Source organism: Chrysochloris asiatica, unplaced genomic scaffold (assembly GCF_000296735.1).
Source record: "Chrysochloris asiatica unplaced genomic scaffold, ChrAsi1.0 scaffold00021, whole genome shotgun sequence".
Classification (NCBI taxonomy): domain Eukaryota; kingdom Metazoa; phylum Chordata; class Mammalia; order Afrosoricida; family Chrysochloridae; genus Chrysochloris; species Chrysochloris asiatica.
Genome location: NW_006408539.1, coordinates 12,176,491 through 12,195,435, shown reverse-complemented (window position 1 = coordinate 12,195,435; position 18,945 = coordinate 12,176,491). Strand labels below are relative to the sequence as shown.

Below are 18,945 nucleotides of genomic sequence, written 5' to 3'. Positions count from 1 at the left end.
ACTACCCAGAGGTGCCTTGGAAGACAGGCCTGCAGATCTACTTGCAAAAATTTCAATCAGTGAAACCCCTTTGGACCATATTTCTACTCAGGCACATGTGCAATCACCATGAGTCAATTACAGCATCCGGTTCTAATCAATGGCTTGTTCTCTATTTTCCGAAAGGGCTCCTCCTGCCAGCTGGTAAGTAGTAATGAGCACGTTGTTGTTGTTGTCAGGTGCCATCGAGTCGGTACCGACTCATAGCGACATTATGCACAGCAGAACGAAACACTGCCTGATCCTGGGCCAACCTCACTATTGTTGCCACACTTGAGCCCATTGATGCTGCCACTTGCCCAATCCATCTCATTGGGGGTCTTCCTCTTTTTCTCTGACCCTCTACCTTACCAAACATGATAGCCTTCTCCAGTGACTGGTCCCTCCTGACAATATGTCTGAAGTATGAGAGACAAAGTTTGGCCATCCTGGCCTCCAAGGAGCATTCTGGCTGTACTTCTTCCAACACAGATCTGTTGGTTCTTTTGGCAGCCCGTGGCACTTTCAATATTCTCCTCCAACACCATAACTCAAAAGCATCAATTCTATGGTCTTCCTTATTCACTGGCCAGCTTTTGCATGCATATGAGGTTATTGAAAATACCATGGCTTAGGTCAAGCGCACCTTAGTCCTTAAGCTGATATCTTTGCTCTTCAACACTTTAAAAAGGTCTTATGCAGCAGATTTGCCTAATGCATATATAATACGTCATTTGATTTCTTGACTGCTGCTTCCATGAGTGTTGCTAGTTGATCCAAAAAGAATGAAGTCCTTGACAACTTCAATCTTTTCTCCATTGATAAAAATGTTTATTAGTCCAGTAATAAACATAGGTTACAAATAACCTCCATCTCTTCCTTCTCTGCCTTACCACCACTTGGAGTGTTTTAATTAGCAATATAACTAACAGAGATTAACATCTTATCACTCTCAATTCTGTCATTGACCTAAAGAAAACCACAGCCATTGAGACTCTACTACATTCAAAACACGATCCAAAGATGTATCTAAAATCAATGATTTTAAATGTAGCACCCAAGAACTGAGCTGTATGCAAGAGAAAAAGAGGGACCCTGTTACATACAGATGATTGGCTTAGAGCATCAAAACTGTATCATTTCCATGCAGAAGCAGAGCCTTTCCTAGTGGGATGAGACAAAACGAATCTTCCAGATGTAAATTAAGACTCAGGGGCTTGCCCTTTTAGACTTGCCTCAATTTTGTGTTTTTATATAGGACACAGTAGCCATTGAAGCCACACAAAATTCAAGGATACCCTTACATAGCACTTAGAGCCCACTGAGATAAAATGATGGATCAAAAGGATTATTTTTACTTAATGAAGCCTTCTGGGTTTCCACTCTCACTAACTCTATTTTTAACAGGAAGTTGTGTTCAAGGGCTAGAATTTGGAAATTCCACTACAGCAATATAATCATTCAGCTCTGATTAATTTAATTGAAACAAGGCTCTTGAGAAATCTTGCTGTGCTGATAATTACAAAATTAGAAATGGGTGGGAGAGAGAGGGAGATAATGGGAGGGCTTTTTCCCATCCAAAATTAGCTTAATGTATTAATTCAGAAAGTCGGTTGCATCAGTTGTGTACCTCAGTAATCTGAACCATCTGTCCGGGTATACTAAAGAGTTTGTTGTTATAATCCAGCTTAGGGCTGGCAACCCACTCTTCTCCACATTATGCCCTTGAATAGAGGAGGCTGAGCAAAGGCCTTTGTCCCTCAACATATTGCTATTGTTGAGGCTACTTGGTTTGTTTGGTGTTTTGTTTTCCAGGTTTTGTCTGTATTTGGATTTTGTTTTTCTGGGGCAGAAGCAATGGCTTTCTTTGTGAAAAATGTGATAAGTAGCCAGATAAAGAATTTAGGATTTGGTGGTGGGTCTGAGACAAAAAATGAAGAAGGTGGTTCACCGGATCCTGCTGCAGCTCAAGGCATGACTAGAGAGGAATATGAAGAGTATCAGAAGCAAATGATTGAGGAGAAGTGAGTACCCGCAACTTCGTGTTTCCCTTTAAGAGCAAAAGGCATTCATTCCAGCCAGGCCTTCTGCAATTCCTCGGTGGGTTCCTCTTGTAGCTAGTACTAGCTGCCTTTGCTTTTGCTTCCAACCCCTAACACTGAGGAAAGATGCTTCCTGCCAAAGAGAACCACTTCCTAGCATCAACAACTACTATATCCTACTTGTGTGAATGCAAATAGCAAATAAAGGGAGCACAAGCCTTTCATGACTGAAATCTTTTCGGCTTTGAATTTTGTGTTAGTATCATGTATTTTCAGTAATGAAAGGCATACTGAAATCAAGGGGGCTTTTTTTTTTTTTTTTTGAGGTAACATGGATTTTAATACAGTGGTGTGGGACACAAAAGTCCCAAGTGGAGTCTGGTGGTAGGATTGCTGGGGTGAAGCCTGCTTCCTCAGATTCAGGCCCCCAGCAGGAGAGAGTATGTACTGCAACTGGGATACCAGTTTCCCAAGAAACCTGAGAGGCTGAAAATGCTGGTGGGCAAGAGACGAGAGTTTCAAAAAGCTCATGGGAACATTCGCGATCTTTTCATTCACCTTTTTCATGAACTTTTTGAAGTATGTCCCATGGGTCACAAAAGGCTTATGACTTTCTGGTCTAGACACATTTTAATCAATAACATTTTAGTTCAAATGTAAATTGTGAGTTTAACTCTCTTTACAGTCTTTCTGCAATTCACCCTGCTAACAACTAAAAAGCTTATGTGCCGCGGAGTTGGTTCCGACTCATAGTGACCCTGTACAGGGTTTCCGAGGCTGTAAATCTTTACGGGAGCAGAAAGCCTCATCTCTCTCCCGCAGAACAGCTGGTAGTTTCAAACTGCTGACCTTGCGGTTCAGAGCCCAATTCGTAACCACTACGCTAAAACCCTAAGAATTCAGATTTCACACCTGGAGGAGGATCTTAAAGGACATGTATCGGGGGCAGGAGCCGCGCTGCTTAGGGCACACACAGTGAGCTTCTGTGAAGGGTGATGGGAAAGATTGGAAAGGGACAGTGTGATGACTGAACAGCATGATGAAGGTTTTTACAAATTTTAAAGTTAAAGCATGGTTGTTTTTGTCTGTTGCAGGTGATAGCTTTGAAGCAATAGGCCCTTCCTTTAGTTCTGCAAGGAGCAGGGAAGGAAAACATATAATATAGACTCGTTGACATTGTATGTGTAAAGAAAGTCTAGAAAACACAGATTGTAATTCTGTCATAAGCATGGCTTCTCCATGACTGTGAAAAGTTTTTTGTGAAAAATTTTAAACATGGAAAAGTATAAGGACTCCCTGTAAATATATGCCCATAATGTAAATTTGACAGCATTTTGCTATGTTTGTTTATCGGTAGATAGGTAGATAGACAGACAGACATATAGACAATAGATGTTGTTAAGTGCCATTGAGTCGGGTATAACTCATAGCAATCCTGAGTAGGGTTTCTGAGGTACAATTGGTAGATTTGAACCACTGGCCCTGTGGTTAGCAGTCCGGTGCTTCTCCTACAGCACCACACCAGGACTCCAAACAATGGCTAATGATTTTAAAGTAAATTACAGACATCATGATATTTCACTCCTAAATAGCCATTGTTGTTGTTGTTAAGTGCCATCGAGTCAGTTCTGACCCATAGCGACCCTGTACAGAGTTTCCAAGGAACGGCTGGTGAGCTTGAACTTCCAATCTGGCAGTTCAAACCAACTTTGTAGTCCAGCACATTAACCCACAGTGCTACAATAAGGACATTCTCCTGGCTATTCAAATGTAATAAAAGTCAAACATTAGCAACAATTTAGTTGGATATTATGGATATGAGTAATACCAACAATTTTTCACTGATGAAGACGAAGCCATAAATAAGGGTAATCTATACGTACGCTTTGGAGTCCTGGAGTGGCACTGCAGGTAATGCACTGGACCACAAGGTCTGCAGTTCAAACTCACCAGTCGCTCCTCGGAAACCCTATACAGGGTCTCTATGAGTTAGAACCCACTGCAGAGCATTTAGCAACAAAACAACAAATTTACAGGTTAGAGGCTTAAGGCAGAATTAGTTAAAGAGTCTTTTAATAATCAACTGAGAATTGAAGCATCAATCTAGAGGTTAAATGTTCATCATATGTTATAAAAGAAAGGTACTTATTTTCTCACCTTAACTGTTATGCTAATGGTAAATTGCCCAAGTCCCATTGCTAAGATGATTATAGGTGAAAGGTCAAGGACTTGGAAGAAGCTAAGAAAATCAAAGACCTACATTGAGTGGACAGTTTGTCATCTATTCTTGTGAAAGAAATTGTGGTTTATAAACTACCTAGAATATTCTCTGCAGGGGAAAAAACACAAAGAAAAGTAAATGCCGCTATAAAAATGCTGTTCTTAAGTTAAGAAGCAGCCTTTCTTGGATATTGACTCGTTTTACCTATAGCATGAGAATTGATACTATCAGCTGGTAACATACAAGAAAAATCAGTATAATAAAAAAATAAGCCAAGAACAATAGCACCAAACAGTCTCAGCTCAAGAGGGACAGCAAAAAAAGAAAGGTCTGAAATTTCTACTACACACCTGATCATGTAAAATATCGTTTACTATGTCAAACAATAAATCTGATTAAAGGAAGGAAGCTGCTGGATTGCCTAACGCCCTAGTTTTCTTCAAAGCTCAAAATGGCCAAATGTTATGGTCAGTCAGTGGATTGAGTTATTTGCCAACTAATTGACTTATTATATATGTGAAAATATTCAACATTTATGTAGTCACCCAATTTAGGAACTCATAACAAGACAAGGAGTCCAGTTGAGAGTGAAGCATCCAGCTGATATGAAGTGAGGGGAGATGCATAAACTTACAGATTATACCCATTTGACCTAGCCTCGATGGCTTGATAATCAGAACTCAACTAGAGGAACAGCACACACACACACAAAAAAGATTTTTTTTTTTTAAATAAAGGAAACAAGGGTAAATTGCTACAATTTGATGAACCTGACCTATACTCAGAGACATAGTTACTCTACCAACAGAGAGTCTTCATATCAAGTATCAATGCTATTCCCTCTATACACAGGGTAGATAGGGACGGGCAACTTAGACATTGGCTACCTAAAATGAGGGGGCAATAAAGGCACAGAGTGACTGGCTTACAAGGTTTCAAGAGGGAGTTTAGTTTTAAGAGTATGGGGGGAAAGAAAGAGTCCCCACTGAATAGATTTCATCTTGTCTCAATGGGTCTGGTGAAAAGAAATGGGGATGAGATTTGTATGATTCAATAGTGAATAATTGTTATCATGACTAATTGCAACTGTGGTTTTGTAACAGAAACAGGGGAGTGGTTAATCTTACAGTCCAGAAACAGAGGACCCTAGGACCATCAAGGGAGAAGTGCACAAGCAGAATGCAGGACCTTATCTAGAGAAGCAGCAACACCAGAGACCCAGAGATGGAGGCAGAAATGGGGTCATGGAGAGGGGGAGCGGTTGAAGACTCTAGATTTATGGGAAGAAAGGGACTAAGAGCTGGTGGCCAGGAGGGAGACTTGCAGAATGGGCCGTTTGGGGATGTAAATTATTATATATGCCTGAGTGGTTTTTTTTTTTGTTAGTTTGTTTGTTTTATAAAGCTAAAGTGGATAGAGAGAAATGCTGTTAATTGATGGTACATGGAGGGGATTATGACCATTGTAATGAAACAACAAGGTGAATGATTTGTTAAATGTAAAAGTGATGATCTGTCCTATAAACTTTCTGTCAATCCATAATAAAAACCTTAAAAAAATTAAGAAAATAAATAGGTAAGCCACAGACTGGGAATATAGGTTGGATAATTGTTGTTAATTGCCATCGAGTTGGTTCTGACCCATAGCAACCCTCTATAGGGTTTCCGAGGAGCAGCTGGTGAGTTTGAACCAACGACCTTGCTGTTCAAACAGATTTTGTGGTCTAGTGCATTATCCCACAGAGCCAACCACCTAAACCCAATAAAAGCAACAAAAAAGCCCAAAAAAAACTAAAAACCACACACAAACGAAAAACAGTAAAAGAATTGAACAAATATGTCACAGAAACTTACAAAAGAGTACATGGAAAAGCTGTTTTAATATTATTTAAATATATTTTAATATCATTAAATATTATTAAATATCATTAAATATTATTAAAATATATTGCTGTTGTTAGTTGCCAGTCATTTAACTTGGACTCATGGAGACCCAGTGAGAGTTGGACTAGAATTGTTTTCAATGGCTAATTTTTTGGAAGTAGACAGCAGAGTAAAAGGGAGCAAATAACTAATAAAATAATGTATACAGATGCCGGAAACACAATGCTGAGTGAAAGACACCTTCACAGAAGGATACATAATGTATGATTGCATCTCCATGAAGTTCAAGAACAGGCAAAACTGATGGATGTGGAAAAAAGACAGTAGCTGCCTCTCAGCATGTAAGGGCAGAGGCTGGGGGCCTAAGGGCTCTTTCTCAGGTGCCAGTGATGCTTGATATCTTGATAGGGGATTGGGTTACAAAGGAATATGCAATTATAGGAGCTCATTAAATAGCACACTTAATTACATGTAAATTTTACTTCAAAAGAAAAATATGTAAACAAATATGTAACTGAAGATAATGATCTGGAGTCCTGATGTGGCACTGTAGGATAAGCAGTGGACTGCTAATCGCAAGATCAACAATTCAAACCCACCAGTTGCTCCTCAGAAGCCCTATTTGTTGTTGTTAGGGGCCATCGAGTCGGTACCGACTCATAGCGACCCTATGCACAACAGAACGAAACACTGTCCAGTCCTGGGCCTACCTCACAATTGTTGCCACACTTGAGCCCATTGATGCTGCAACTTTGCCAATCCATCTCACTGGGGGTCTTTCTCATTTTCTCTGACCCTCCACCTTACCAAGAGCTCATTATGAGTAGGAACTGACTTGATAGTACATAACAACAACAGTTAATGATATAAGGAATCCTGGTGGCACAGTGGTAAAGTACTCAGATGCTAACAGAAAAGTCAGCAGTTCAAACCCACCAGCTGCTCCACAGGAGAAAGATGCGGTAATCTGCTTCTGTAAAAATTTGTTATTGTTATTAAGTGCTGTCAAGTTGGTTCCAGCCCCTAGTGACTCTGTGTGGGATTTCCAAGGAGCAGCTGCTGAGTTTGAGCTGCCAAGCTTAGGGTTCAAACTGACCTTGTAGTCAAGTGCTTATCCTACAGCATCACCCCAGGACCTCAGGAACCCTATGTTCTTTATTGTTGCTATGAGTTGGAGTTGACTTAATAGCACCCATGGGTTTTAGTGGTGATATGCATGAAGTATGTTTATTCTCAACTACTTGAGGCTGCCAATTCAAACCCACTTAGTAGTACCACCGGAAACGTACTAGCAATCTGCTCCCCTAAAGTTACAGCCAAGAATGCCCTATGGAGCACAGTCCTGCTTTTGTAACACACAGGGTCACCATGGGTCAGTTAACTTGACAGCAACAGGTGTGTTTGTACTGATGCCAGAGTCTCTGATGGTGTCAAAAGTTAACTCACCCCCTCACTAAAGGTTGGAAGTTAGAGTTCACCCAGGGACCTTAGAAACCAGCATTGTTGTTAAGTGCCATCCAGTTGATTTGGACTCCTATCAACCCTATATGGGGTTTCCGAGGAGTGGCTGGTAGGTTTGAACCGCCGACCTCATAGTTAGCAGTCCAGCACTACAGTGCCACACTAGGACTGCAACGTACCCACCTGAAAATTAAAATGGGATTCATTTTATAGATGCAAGATGCCTCACCAAACCCATGAGCAGTAATCCCACCAGTCCACCCATGGGTCTAAACCAGGCACTTAAAAGCTGTTGGGACACTTTTTTATTATTATTATTTAATAAATGTTTTATTGTGAATTATGTGATAATTTACATGGGAGAACATTAATTTTATATTCATTCTATCGTATATCATTTCATTGCCATGGTTACAATCCCGTCCATGCATCATCAACCAACCAAAGGGTATGTGGGACACTTTTTATCTCTTGTTTCCACCACTGCTAGGCCGCTCAGTGTCCTTCTCAGAGGCCATCCCCAAAACACACACACACACACACACACACACACACACACACACACTCTCTCTCTCTCTCTCTCTCTCTCTCTCTCTTTCTCTCTCTCTTTCTCTCACCCAGAACTCAGGACAGGTGGAAACAGCAGCCCTGCCTCCAGGTCCATCTGTCCCAGTTCTGGCCACACTATATGTCTCTGTCTTTTCACATCCCAACTCCAAATTCCCCAAGAGAAGATTGCATTCACCAGTGTGGTCCAATAGTCTAAAGGTAGCTGCCCATTTAGCTGTGGGCAACTGAGAGGTGTTGGGGGATAGTTACTTGAAAGAAAATCTACTCCCGACCCAGAAAACTTCTCCACAAAAACAGAAGAGAAAGAAAACTTTCATTCTTCAGTAAGCATCAAACCGGAATATGATGCATTGTAAGAAATCTGCTAAAGAGATGTCAAAGACAGGATGAAATCTGGCTCTATATAGCTCCCTAGAGCAACCCCTGATGTTCACGTTTCTGGGTAAAATTGCTCATTTTTAATATCTTTAAGGAAGGAAACCTGAAGTCATCCTAATCTAATGAGAGGGAGGATATGATCTTCCTTGACGATCATATTTGAAAAGGGATGGTTCCCAGGTCCCTGAGGAAATGTGCCTTTTAAAGAGACAGAGAAAGAGTTGACAATGTCAAATTGTCAGGTACCAATTCAGAAAGAACAGGGAGAAGTGAAGCCACTTCCTTATTTTCAACCAAGAGAATGAAAAGCTTTGATTTTCTATTTGGAATTTCCTTACAGGGGTGGGAAGTGGTTGGGGAGGTAGGTGGCAGCTAACTTAGAGGTTGACAGTTCTAGTCTACCAGTGGCATCATGGAACACAGGCCTGGTGAGTTGCCAGAAGAACATATGGAAAAGTTCCACTCAGTACACACAGGGTCTCCATGAATCAGAATTGACAGGATGGTCAAGGATACACTGAATTGATACGGTAACTGTCCTGTTGCCCCGGTTTCCGCCTGCACTAGGGATTGGTAAGTGTATTCCAGCATCCAGTGACGGGAGCAGGACCTGGAATGTCTTGAATTTCTGTGTCCTTAACTTTATCCTCTTGAACCTTCAGAATAGAAAGAGATGCCACCTTCACACACAAAAAGGCTGAGAGGGCGTGCCTCAGAGTCCATCTTCGAGGAAAGTACAGACTTCCAAAGGTAAGAGTCTCTTAACACAAACAACATACGGCCACATCTTTGTTGTTGCTAAGTACCTTTGAGTCAATTCTGACTCATTGCAACCCTGTATAGGGTTTCAAGTAGCAGCTGGTGAATTTGAACCACTGACCTTGTGGTTAGCAGTCCAGTGCTTATCCTACAGTGCCAGTGGTCACTTTTTAGTTAATAAAAATGAAAGAGAATATTGGACCATCAGCAAAAGGGTCCCCTTTATGAATATAGATGTACACACACACGTTTCTGTCTTATTCTTCATTGAGGGCTTTGGTATTTGAAAAAAAAACATTGAACTAGGCTTTCTTCCAAACTGGATTCCAGCCTTTAACCTCTATCAACTGTCACCTCCTCTCCACCAATGGAGCTTAGACCTATAGATGACATGTTTATGTAAAATCTGTTTTTTTTTTTTAAATACACAAATATCATACATACAACAATGATGACTCTCAAAGGCATTATGCTGAGTGAAAGAAACTAGTCTCAAAGGGTTAGATACTAAAGTAAAACCTGCAAAGAGTTGAGTCGGCGGGCTGTGTAAGAGAAGGAAAATTTAAATGTTTCCACTAAAAGGAACAATAGGAAAGTGGCAAGGCTGCATTCTATCAGCGGCAGAAAACATGTGGGATCTGGAAATATAAGACATCCTGTAGAGTTCTGTGACTCTCATAGACTTCAATGTATTGACACTCTCCAAGGAAAGAACAGTGATGGGGACCAGACCAATGGAAGAAGGGGTCAGGGACTGCTAGGGGCAAAACAAAGAAGTGTTTTGTGGGTAATGGAACAGGATTCTATCCTGGTTATAATGGTGGTACGCGAATCTATGTCGTCACTTGCTGTTGACTCAGCTCTGACTCATGATTATCTTACGTATGTTGTTGTTGTTAAGTGCTGTTGAGTTGGTTCCAACTCATATGACCCTGTGTAGGATTTCCAGGGAGCATCTGGTGGGTTTGAACCGCCAACCTATGGTTAGCAGTGCAGTGTTTATCCTATAGTGCCAGCCCAGGACTCCAATCTTATGTATGGAATACAATAAAACATCCTGTGCCGTCGCCATTAAAAAAAAAAAATATATATATATATATATATATATATCAACAGGGAATTTCCAGAAGTTCAAGCTGGATTCAGAAGAGAATGTGGGACAAGGGATATTATTACTGACATCAGATGGATCAGATCATAACTGAAAGCAAAGAATACCAGAAAGATGTTTACTTGTGTTTTATGGACTACGCAAAGGCTTTAGGCTGTGTGGATCATAATAAACTATGGATAACATTGTGACGCATGGGAATGTCAAAACACTTAATAGTGTTCATTTGGACCCACAAATCTTACTTGGAATGAAAGAAAAATTAAACCTACACACACACAGGTGATGCACTGGGCATGTATCTTCTGCAGGATAGGGGTTCTTAAGGATTTGTTTGTGATGACTTTGAGCCATTTCATTTATAGTTTGGTATCTTTTCTTAGAGATGAAAGTAGGACTGGGTTTCGACTACATTGTGTCACTCTGAAGCAATGCAGCCTCAAGAGTCTTTTTAGTATAACTGTCTCTCCACTTAATATATCTTAGATCAGCAGTGGACCATAAACCACAAGGTCAGCAGTTCAAACCCACCAGCTCCTCCTCAGAAGTCCTATACAGGATCGCTATGAGTCGGAACTGACTCGAAAGCAATTAAGAACAACAACATATAGTAATATTTGGAGTCCTGGTATGGTGCTGTAGGATAAACACTGGACTGCAAACAACTGCAGCATTGGCAGTTCAAACCCACCAGCCACTCCTCAGAAATGCTATACAGGATGGCTATGATTTGGAACCAACTCAACAGCACTTAATAATATATATGTTATATTACATTAATATATAAAATGTATATTATTCACTATATACTAATTATATAATTGGACAATGAATAAAGAAAACCATACAACAATTGATGCATTTGAGTTATGGTGTTGGAGGGGAGTATTGAAAGTACCATGGGCCACCAAAAGAATAAACAAATCTGTGTTGGGAGAAATACACCCAGAATACTCCTTAGAAGTCAGGATGGCAAGACTTAGTCCCTCATGTTGTTGTTGTTAGGTGCCATCGAGTGGGTACTGACTCATAACGACCCTATGCACAGAAGAATGAAACACTGCCCGATCCTGGGCCAACCTCATCACTGTTGCCATGCTTGAGTCCATCAATGCTGCCACCTGGCCAATCCATCTCGTTGGGGGTCTTCCTCTTTTTCTCTGACCCTCCACCTTACCAAACATGATATCCTTCTCCAGCAACTGGTCTCTCCTGACAATATGTCTGAAGTACGAGAGGCGAAGTTTGGCCATCTTGGCCTCCAAGGAGCACTCTGTACTTCTTCCAACACAGATCTGTTGGTTCTATGGGCAGCCCATGGCACTTTCAATATTCTCCTCCAACAAAACAACTCAGAAGCATAAATTCTTCTACTGTCTTCCTTATTCAGTGTCCAGCTTTCGCATGCATATAAGGTTATAGAAAATACCATGGCTTGGGTCAGGCACACCTTAGTCCTCAAGCTGACATCTTTGCTCTTCAACATTTGAAAAGGTCTTATGCAGCAGATTTGCCTAATGCAATGTGTCATTTGATTTCTTGACTGCTGCTTCCATGAGTGTTGATAGTTGATCCAAGAAGAAAGAAGTCCTTGACAACTTCAATCTTTTCTCCATTAATAAGAATGTTATTTATTGGTCCAGTGGTGAGGATTTTCATTTTCTTTACACTGAGATACTTAGGACAATTTTTAAGGAGGAACCTGTCCGTGAAGAAGGACATTATGCTTGGTAAAGTGGTAGGTCAACAAAAAAAAAGAAGACCCCAACAAGATGGATTGGCACAGTGGCAGCACCAATGGGCTTATGCATAACAGCAATTGTGAGGTTGGCACAGGACCGGGCAGTGTTTTGTCCTGTTGTGTGTAGGAGTCAGAACCAACTGGATGGCACCTAACAACAACGGATTGGAACAATAGAAAATCCTAGACAGAATGGGAGGAAAGTATAAGAACAAAATTCAAAATCATAAAAAAAGGCCAGACTTCCTGGTCAGATAGACTCCTGGAACCCCCAAGACTGTGGCCCATAAACACCCTTCAGGCCTGAAAATGAACCCACCCCCAGGCTTCACCTCACCAGCAAACAGCAGGCAGATCTAGAAAATGAATAATACTTGTGAGGAACATTCTGCTCAGAACAAAGCATTTGCTCAAAAACAAAGCTCAGATGGCAGGAAGGGACAGGAAAGAAGAAGGAACCAGGGAGAAAGCGGGAGAGTGCTACACTGAAAGAAGTGTCACTAAGGTCACACAACACAATGTGTGTCAACTGTTGAATGGGAAGATTGTTTGCTGTGTAAACTTTCACTTAAATCAGAATTTAAGAAACTGTGGGAAAGAGAGCTTAATTGAGTCTCTGTTGTTCACTGTCCCTGAGTCCGTTCCATTCTGATAGTGACCCTGTATATTGTTTCTGGAGTCCTAGTGTGGCACTTGTGGGTTAATGAGCTGTGCTGCGAAGTTGGCAGTTCAAGCTCACCAGCTGCTCCTCGGAAACCTTATACAGGGTGGCTATGGGTCAGAATGGACTCAACAGCACTTAACAACAACAACAATATTGGTTGTAAGGTTGTCAATTTTTACAGGAGCAGAAAGCCTCATTGAACTGCTGACCTTGTGGTTAGCAGTCCAGTGCTTATCTTACAGTGCCACCTCACTCTACTTCACTGAAAAACAAAAACGAGTAATACAGTGGCCTGCTTTTTGAAAACCACAATGAAATTCAAATTCATTGCACACAGTCCATAAAAACAGTAATAAATAGAAGCCCAGCACAGAGTATCCAGTAAGCATAAGTAAGTGCACGCTTACCTTGTTTACTGGGCACTCCACTCCTGTCAGGGAGTGTAAATACGAAAAGAGACTTTGATTCTGCAGGAAGGGGTTGGGAGAGAGACAGATGCCAGCCATACCTACAAGCAGAATCTTGAATATGATGTAAAATTGTAAAAGTGTTCACTACAGATTAGTGAGAAAGCACAAATAAGCCTGTGCTTACCTTGGTTAAAGGGCTATCTGACACTGATAGGAATCATATAAAATACCCATTGTCCAGATGTGTCCAACTTCCCAGCCCAAATCAGCACCCTAAAGTCAGCCCCATCCGTAGGAGCTTCTCCCATGGCTGACCCACATTACCAGAGTCTGACGATCCCCCACCTTTCCTCCTGTATCCCCCACACCCATCCTCAACACCAGCTTCCACAGACCTGCCACAGCCCCCGGGGGCTAGAAGCGAGAACCCTGGGAGACAAACACGTTTCACGGGCTAAAATCAGCAGCAGCTCGGTCTATGCACAGCCTTTCCCGGGGCTGCAGCATGGAGAGCGCCCCCTGGTGTTCACCGAATCAGCAGGAAAATACACACATGCCGGAGCAGAAGGCATTCCTAGGGAACCGTGCGTTGTATCAAGGAAACGGGCAGGGGCAGAAATGCCTGGAGATGACATTTTTAAAAAACGTTTACTTAAAAAATATTCTTCTTGTTGTTGTTAGTTGCCTTCTAATCCGTGTTGTGGCAACCCAATGTGCGCAGAATAGAATCATAAACCCAACACGTGCAGAGTAGAACCATAAGGTTTCAAGGTTGTGGCAGGTCTCCAGGCCTTTGTTCTGAAGCACCTTTAGCTGGGCATAAACCACCAACGAGGCATTGACCATTAGCACCACACAGGGACTCCTTGTTTCTATTAAGGACCAGACTGTGTATTTTATTTAAAGTGGTCACTGTGCTGGCCTTTCTAGTTGCAGTTCTCAGCACAAAGCAGGAGAGTGTGGCCGCATGAATGACGATCGCTTCTGCCGAGTGGGATCCGCTCACCAGGCACCGGGAGAGGTGTCTCCCCAGTACCTAGGAAGGTGAGGGATTTGGAAATAGTGGTAATTGAGGAAGAGGTGATGGGATTGGACATATTGGGCCTTGAGAGAAGCTGAGGCAGGGCCATGAAGAGAGTGAGGGGTTGTTCCCTCCCAGCCTGTGAATGCTGGACTTTCATCCTAATTCTGTTCCAGGCAGACCTACCTGGACCGGCTGTGTGCGGCTGGTTATGACAAACTGGGTCTCATTGCTTTCTCTGATTCTGTAGAGGAAGCCGGTAGAGCGGGACCTTCAGGATGCCATCAGAAAACCACCATGGGGGTAAAAGCTGTAGGATTCCATCTCCTAAATGTCCCATTGAGGGCAACGAGGCCCTGGAAAGCCTGGGGTTGTGATGGAGAGAGTCAGGCCTGGTGGTGCTGTGGGTTGGGGCTGGGCTGCTAACTGCAAAGTTGGTAGTTCAAACCCACCAGCTGCTGTTCAAGAGAAAGATGAGGCTGTCTGAGCTCATAATGATTCACAGTCTTGGAAACCCAACATGGGGTCACTATGGGTGGGAATCACTCAATAGTAGCGGCTTTGGTTTGTTTGTTTGTTTGTTTTAATGGCCACTTGTAGATGAATTTGTGGCACTGCACTGGACCGCAAGGTCAGTTTGAATCACAAGGGCAGAAGTTCAAACTCACCAGCTGTTACTTGGAAAGCCTAGACAAGGTTGCTATGAATCAGAACAGACTTGATGGCACTTAACAACAACAACAACAACAGGCAAGTTGGAGGAAAGAGATGAGAAGCAGAGCTGACAGATGCTGAGACTCCGACAGTAGCCCAACCCAACCCAAACTGGGTTTTGTGGGGTCTCCGATGACTGGTCTTTCACAACTATGAGGTACCTCTGGGTGGACTTGAACCTCAGCCTTTCAGTCAGTTGTTGAGCCCCACCCAGGAAGTCCCTACAGCAGTCTAGGGGAGGGTGAGTGGAAGCCTGGTCCCCAAAGAGTTAGGCTTGGCAGGAATCAACAGAGCCCCTCCCTGGGCTCAGCAGCTGAGATCTTCTGAAGAACATGCCTGCCATCCCATCTCTTGCTCTCTACTTCCTGAGTTCTCTTCCCAAAGGAGGAGCCTGCTATCCCCAGAGAACTGGGAGTCTAGACTTCTACCCGACCTCTGCTCCTCAACACCAGTGGTAGCTGCTTTTCATTAGACTCTTGAGAAAACAAAAACATTTTATTGTGCTTTTGATGAAAGTTTACACAGAAAGTTAAGTTCTCATTGAACAATGTCTCTACATATTATTCAGTGACATTGGTTACAATTTTCACAATGTGTCAAATTCCCATTATTTCAATTCTGGTTGTTCTTTTTTCATTTATCTAGCTTCCCTGTCTTTCCCCCTTACTGTCTCAGTTTTGGTCAGAAGTAAATGTTTATCGTTTGGTTTTACTTAGATCATTATTTAGAGAAGCACAGCACTCCTGGGTGATGTTATTTATTTTAACAACTAATCTGTCATTTGGCTGAAAGTTGGCCTCTTGGAGTGGTTTGAGGACCAAGTGTACGTGGTGTCCCAGGGCTATCGTCTTAGGGGTTCTTCTAGTCTCGATTGGTCTAGTAAGTCTGGTCTTTAAATTTTTTTTTGAGTTTTGGTTTACGTTTTTTCCCCCATTCTATCCAGGACCATCTACTGCACCTCTGGTTGGAATGGTCAGTAGTGGTAAATGGGCACCATCTAGTTCTTCTGGTCTCAGGCACGAGAGGCAATGATTCATGTACACTATTAGTCCTGTAGATGAGTTTCTTCTTTGAGTATTTGGGTTTCCTTCCTTCTCTTTTGCTCTTCATGAATAAATACCAATAGGTATATCTTAGCTAAGGAGCTCTGGTAGCATAGTGGTTACGAATCGGGCTGCGAACCACAAGGTCAGCAGTTTGAAACTATCAGCTGTTCCACAGGAGAAAGATGAGGTGTTCTGCTCCCGTAAAGATTAACAGCTTCGGAAACCCTGTGCAGGGTCACTATGAGTCGGAACCAACTCCACGGCATGTAACAACAACAACATATCTTAGCTGGGCCACTCCCAAGCTTTTAAGATCCCAGACACTACTTACCAAACCAGGAAATGGAACATCATCTTTGTGAGCTATATTGTGCCATTTGACTGAGTTACCCCATGGACTATGGTGTTACACCTCAACTCGAGCTAAACTTTTATTTATTTTTTAGTTACAGAAAAGCATATATCCTAAGTATACACTTGGAGCACATAAAACCCCTATTTAAGTCAAAAGACTCCCAAGGGCCTCCTTAGTCTTCAGTGTTTTTAAATGCTCTATTTTCCCTTAAGGAGGCTCTGGTGGTATAGTGAGTTACTTGTTGGGCTGCTAACTGCAAGGTCAGTGGTTTGAATCCACCACCTGCTCTGTGGGAGGAAGATGAGGCTTTCTGCTCCTGTAAAGATTTGCTGCCTTGGGAACCCTATGGTGGTGTTGGTGGTGGTGATGTGCCATGGAGTCGGTTCCAACACATAGCGACCCTGTACAGGGTTTCCTAGGCTGTAAATCAGAAAGCCTTATCATTTTCCCATGGAACCCCTGGTAGTTTTGAACTGCTGACCTTGAGGTTAGCAGCCCGGCTCATAACCACTACGCTACCAGAGCTCCTTTGGAAAGCCTAGACAGGGTTTTTAAAGTTGGAACTGGCTCAACAGCACACTACCACAATCACCACTACCATTTTTCCGAACCAAAAACTCAAACCAGTTGCCAACCCCTGGAAACCCCATGGGTGTCAAAGTAGAATTGTGCTCTATAAGGGTTTTAATGGCTGATTTTCCGGAAGTAGATTGCCACACCTTTCTTCTGAGGTACCTCTGGTTAGAGTCAAACTGCCAGACTCTGGGTTAGCAGCCACACTAAGTATTTGTAGCCCTCACGGACTCCCTGTTCTCCCTGTGTTAGCTTTTGTCATCTCAGTTTTAACTCCATGACCCTATATAGGGTTTTGAGGCTATGAATATTTGTGATGGCAGAAATCTCATCTTTCTCTTGTGGAGTGATTGGTGGACTCGAACTGCCAACCTTCAGGTTTGTAGTCCAATGCTGATGCTACAGAGCCATGGTGCTCCCGTCCCCCCTATGTTGTTGTTATTGAGAGCTATCAAGTCAGTTCCAACTCATAGTGACTCCGTATAGGGTTTCTGAGGAGCAGCTGGTGGATTTGAACTGCCGACCTGGTAGTCAACAATCCAGTGCTTCCCCTATAGTGCCATGGTGTCTCCATCTGTGACGATAGAGTTTATAATGGAACACAATTATCTGACAGAAAAAATGGTATTGAGCAGAAAGCAAGAGACTCCCAGACCTTACTGGGCTTTGAATAACAATCTCTCCCCCACCCCACCCCCACCAAGTGTCAGCAGGGAACTTAGTCTTGGGCCATTTTATCAAATCCACAATGGGCAAGCAGATGCAGTAATAGTATTAACGGTCCACAGGGAATTGGACACATTCAATATGCCCTCCAGCTAACGAGGACAAGGACCCTCAGGGCACCCCATTCACAATTCCTCAGGGTCACATCACAGTGGGGGGTAGGTCTGGACCCTTCCCCTTTCTGTGTCCCCACCCCACCAAGTGCAGAGTCCAGGAAAATGTCTTCCCGGAGCTGTCAGGTCTAATGAGGGTAACTCGGCACATTCTAGAACTAGAACTACGTTTTCTAAAGAAATCATTTGGCTGCTGTCTCCTCTGAAAAGGAGTTTTACTTCATTACTGATTGGGAGAAGCAGATTGGGCTTCTTTCAAGAGGAACAATGTAGGTCTGCCCTTCTAGACAAACCAAAAAAGGCCCCACAGCCCAAATTTGTTATTAATTGTTAATGACAACACTGTTTGCCCTACTGATGTTCCCTGATGATTGCTTTCACTGGCAGTAATCAGTTAAGTAATCATATCAGTGCAGCAGTCAAACTGTGGTCATCTGAGGAATATATCACTGCTGCTATTGAATGCTGTCCAGCCAGTTCTGACTCAAGGAGGCTTCAGGTATAACAGAAGGAAATTTGTGTCATCGTCATGATTTATGCTATGTTTGACTATGTTGTTGCAACTACCGAAATATATACCTACTTTCCACTTACCAACTCTCTGGTTATCTGACCTTCCACATTTATGACTATAGTAAAGACTTGCTGTCCCATTATCTTGCACGTTGACAAAATACGCCTGGCAGTAACCGATGCTGAGTTCTCAAGAGAGAGTCTTGCTACCTGTGGTGATTACAGCTGTGTCCCTTGGCCGAGTCATGATTTTCAGTGGTCCGGCAGTTGTGTAGTGATGTGATCTGGCAGTTGTGTGTCGATGTAATTTGACAGTTATGTAATTATCCATTTTGTGACCTGATGTAGTCATCCTCCACTTTCACATAATGCAGATTTTCACATGATCTACCTGGATTCAACAGCATGTAACAACAACAACAACAACAACCTGGTCTGTGGAACATAACCATGCCAACTGTGTAAATATTTTTAATGTTCATATACATGTGCCCAGATTCTGTTGGTTATCTCTAGTTTTCAAAGTATTGTTGTTGTTGTTGTCAGGTGCCATCGAGTCGGAACCGACTCATAGCGACTCCATGCACAGCAGAACGAAACAATGTTCGATCCTGGGCCAACCTCAC

The 18,945-nt window shown here is 42.6% G+C and overlaps 1 protein-coding gene across 1 annotated transcript in view; it reads left to right on the top strand.

Annotated features, from left to right (window-relative positions):
- Window positions 1-1,864: 1,864 nt before the first annotated feature.
- CPLX4 (complexin 4) overlaps window positions 1,865-18,945 on the top strand; it is a 31,380-nt gene continuing 14,299 nt past the window's right edge. Inside the window, exons 1-2 of the mRNA XM_006837528.1 lie at window positions 1,865-2,042; window positions 9,236-9,323. Coding sequence (XP_006837591.1) covers window positions 1,876-2,042; window positions 9,236-9,323 — 255 coding nt within the window. The 5' untranslated portion in view covers window positions 1,865-1,875. The remainder of the gene's footprint in view (window positions 2,043-9,235; window positions 9,324-18,945) is intronic.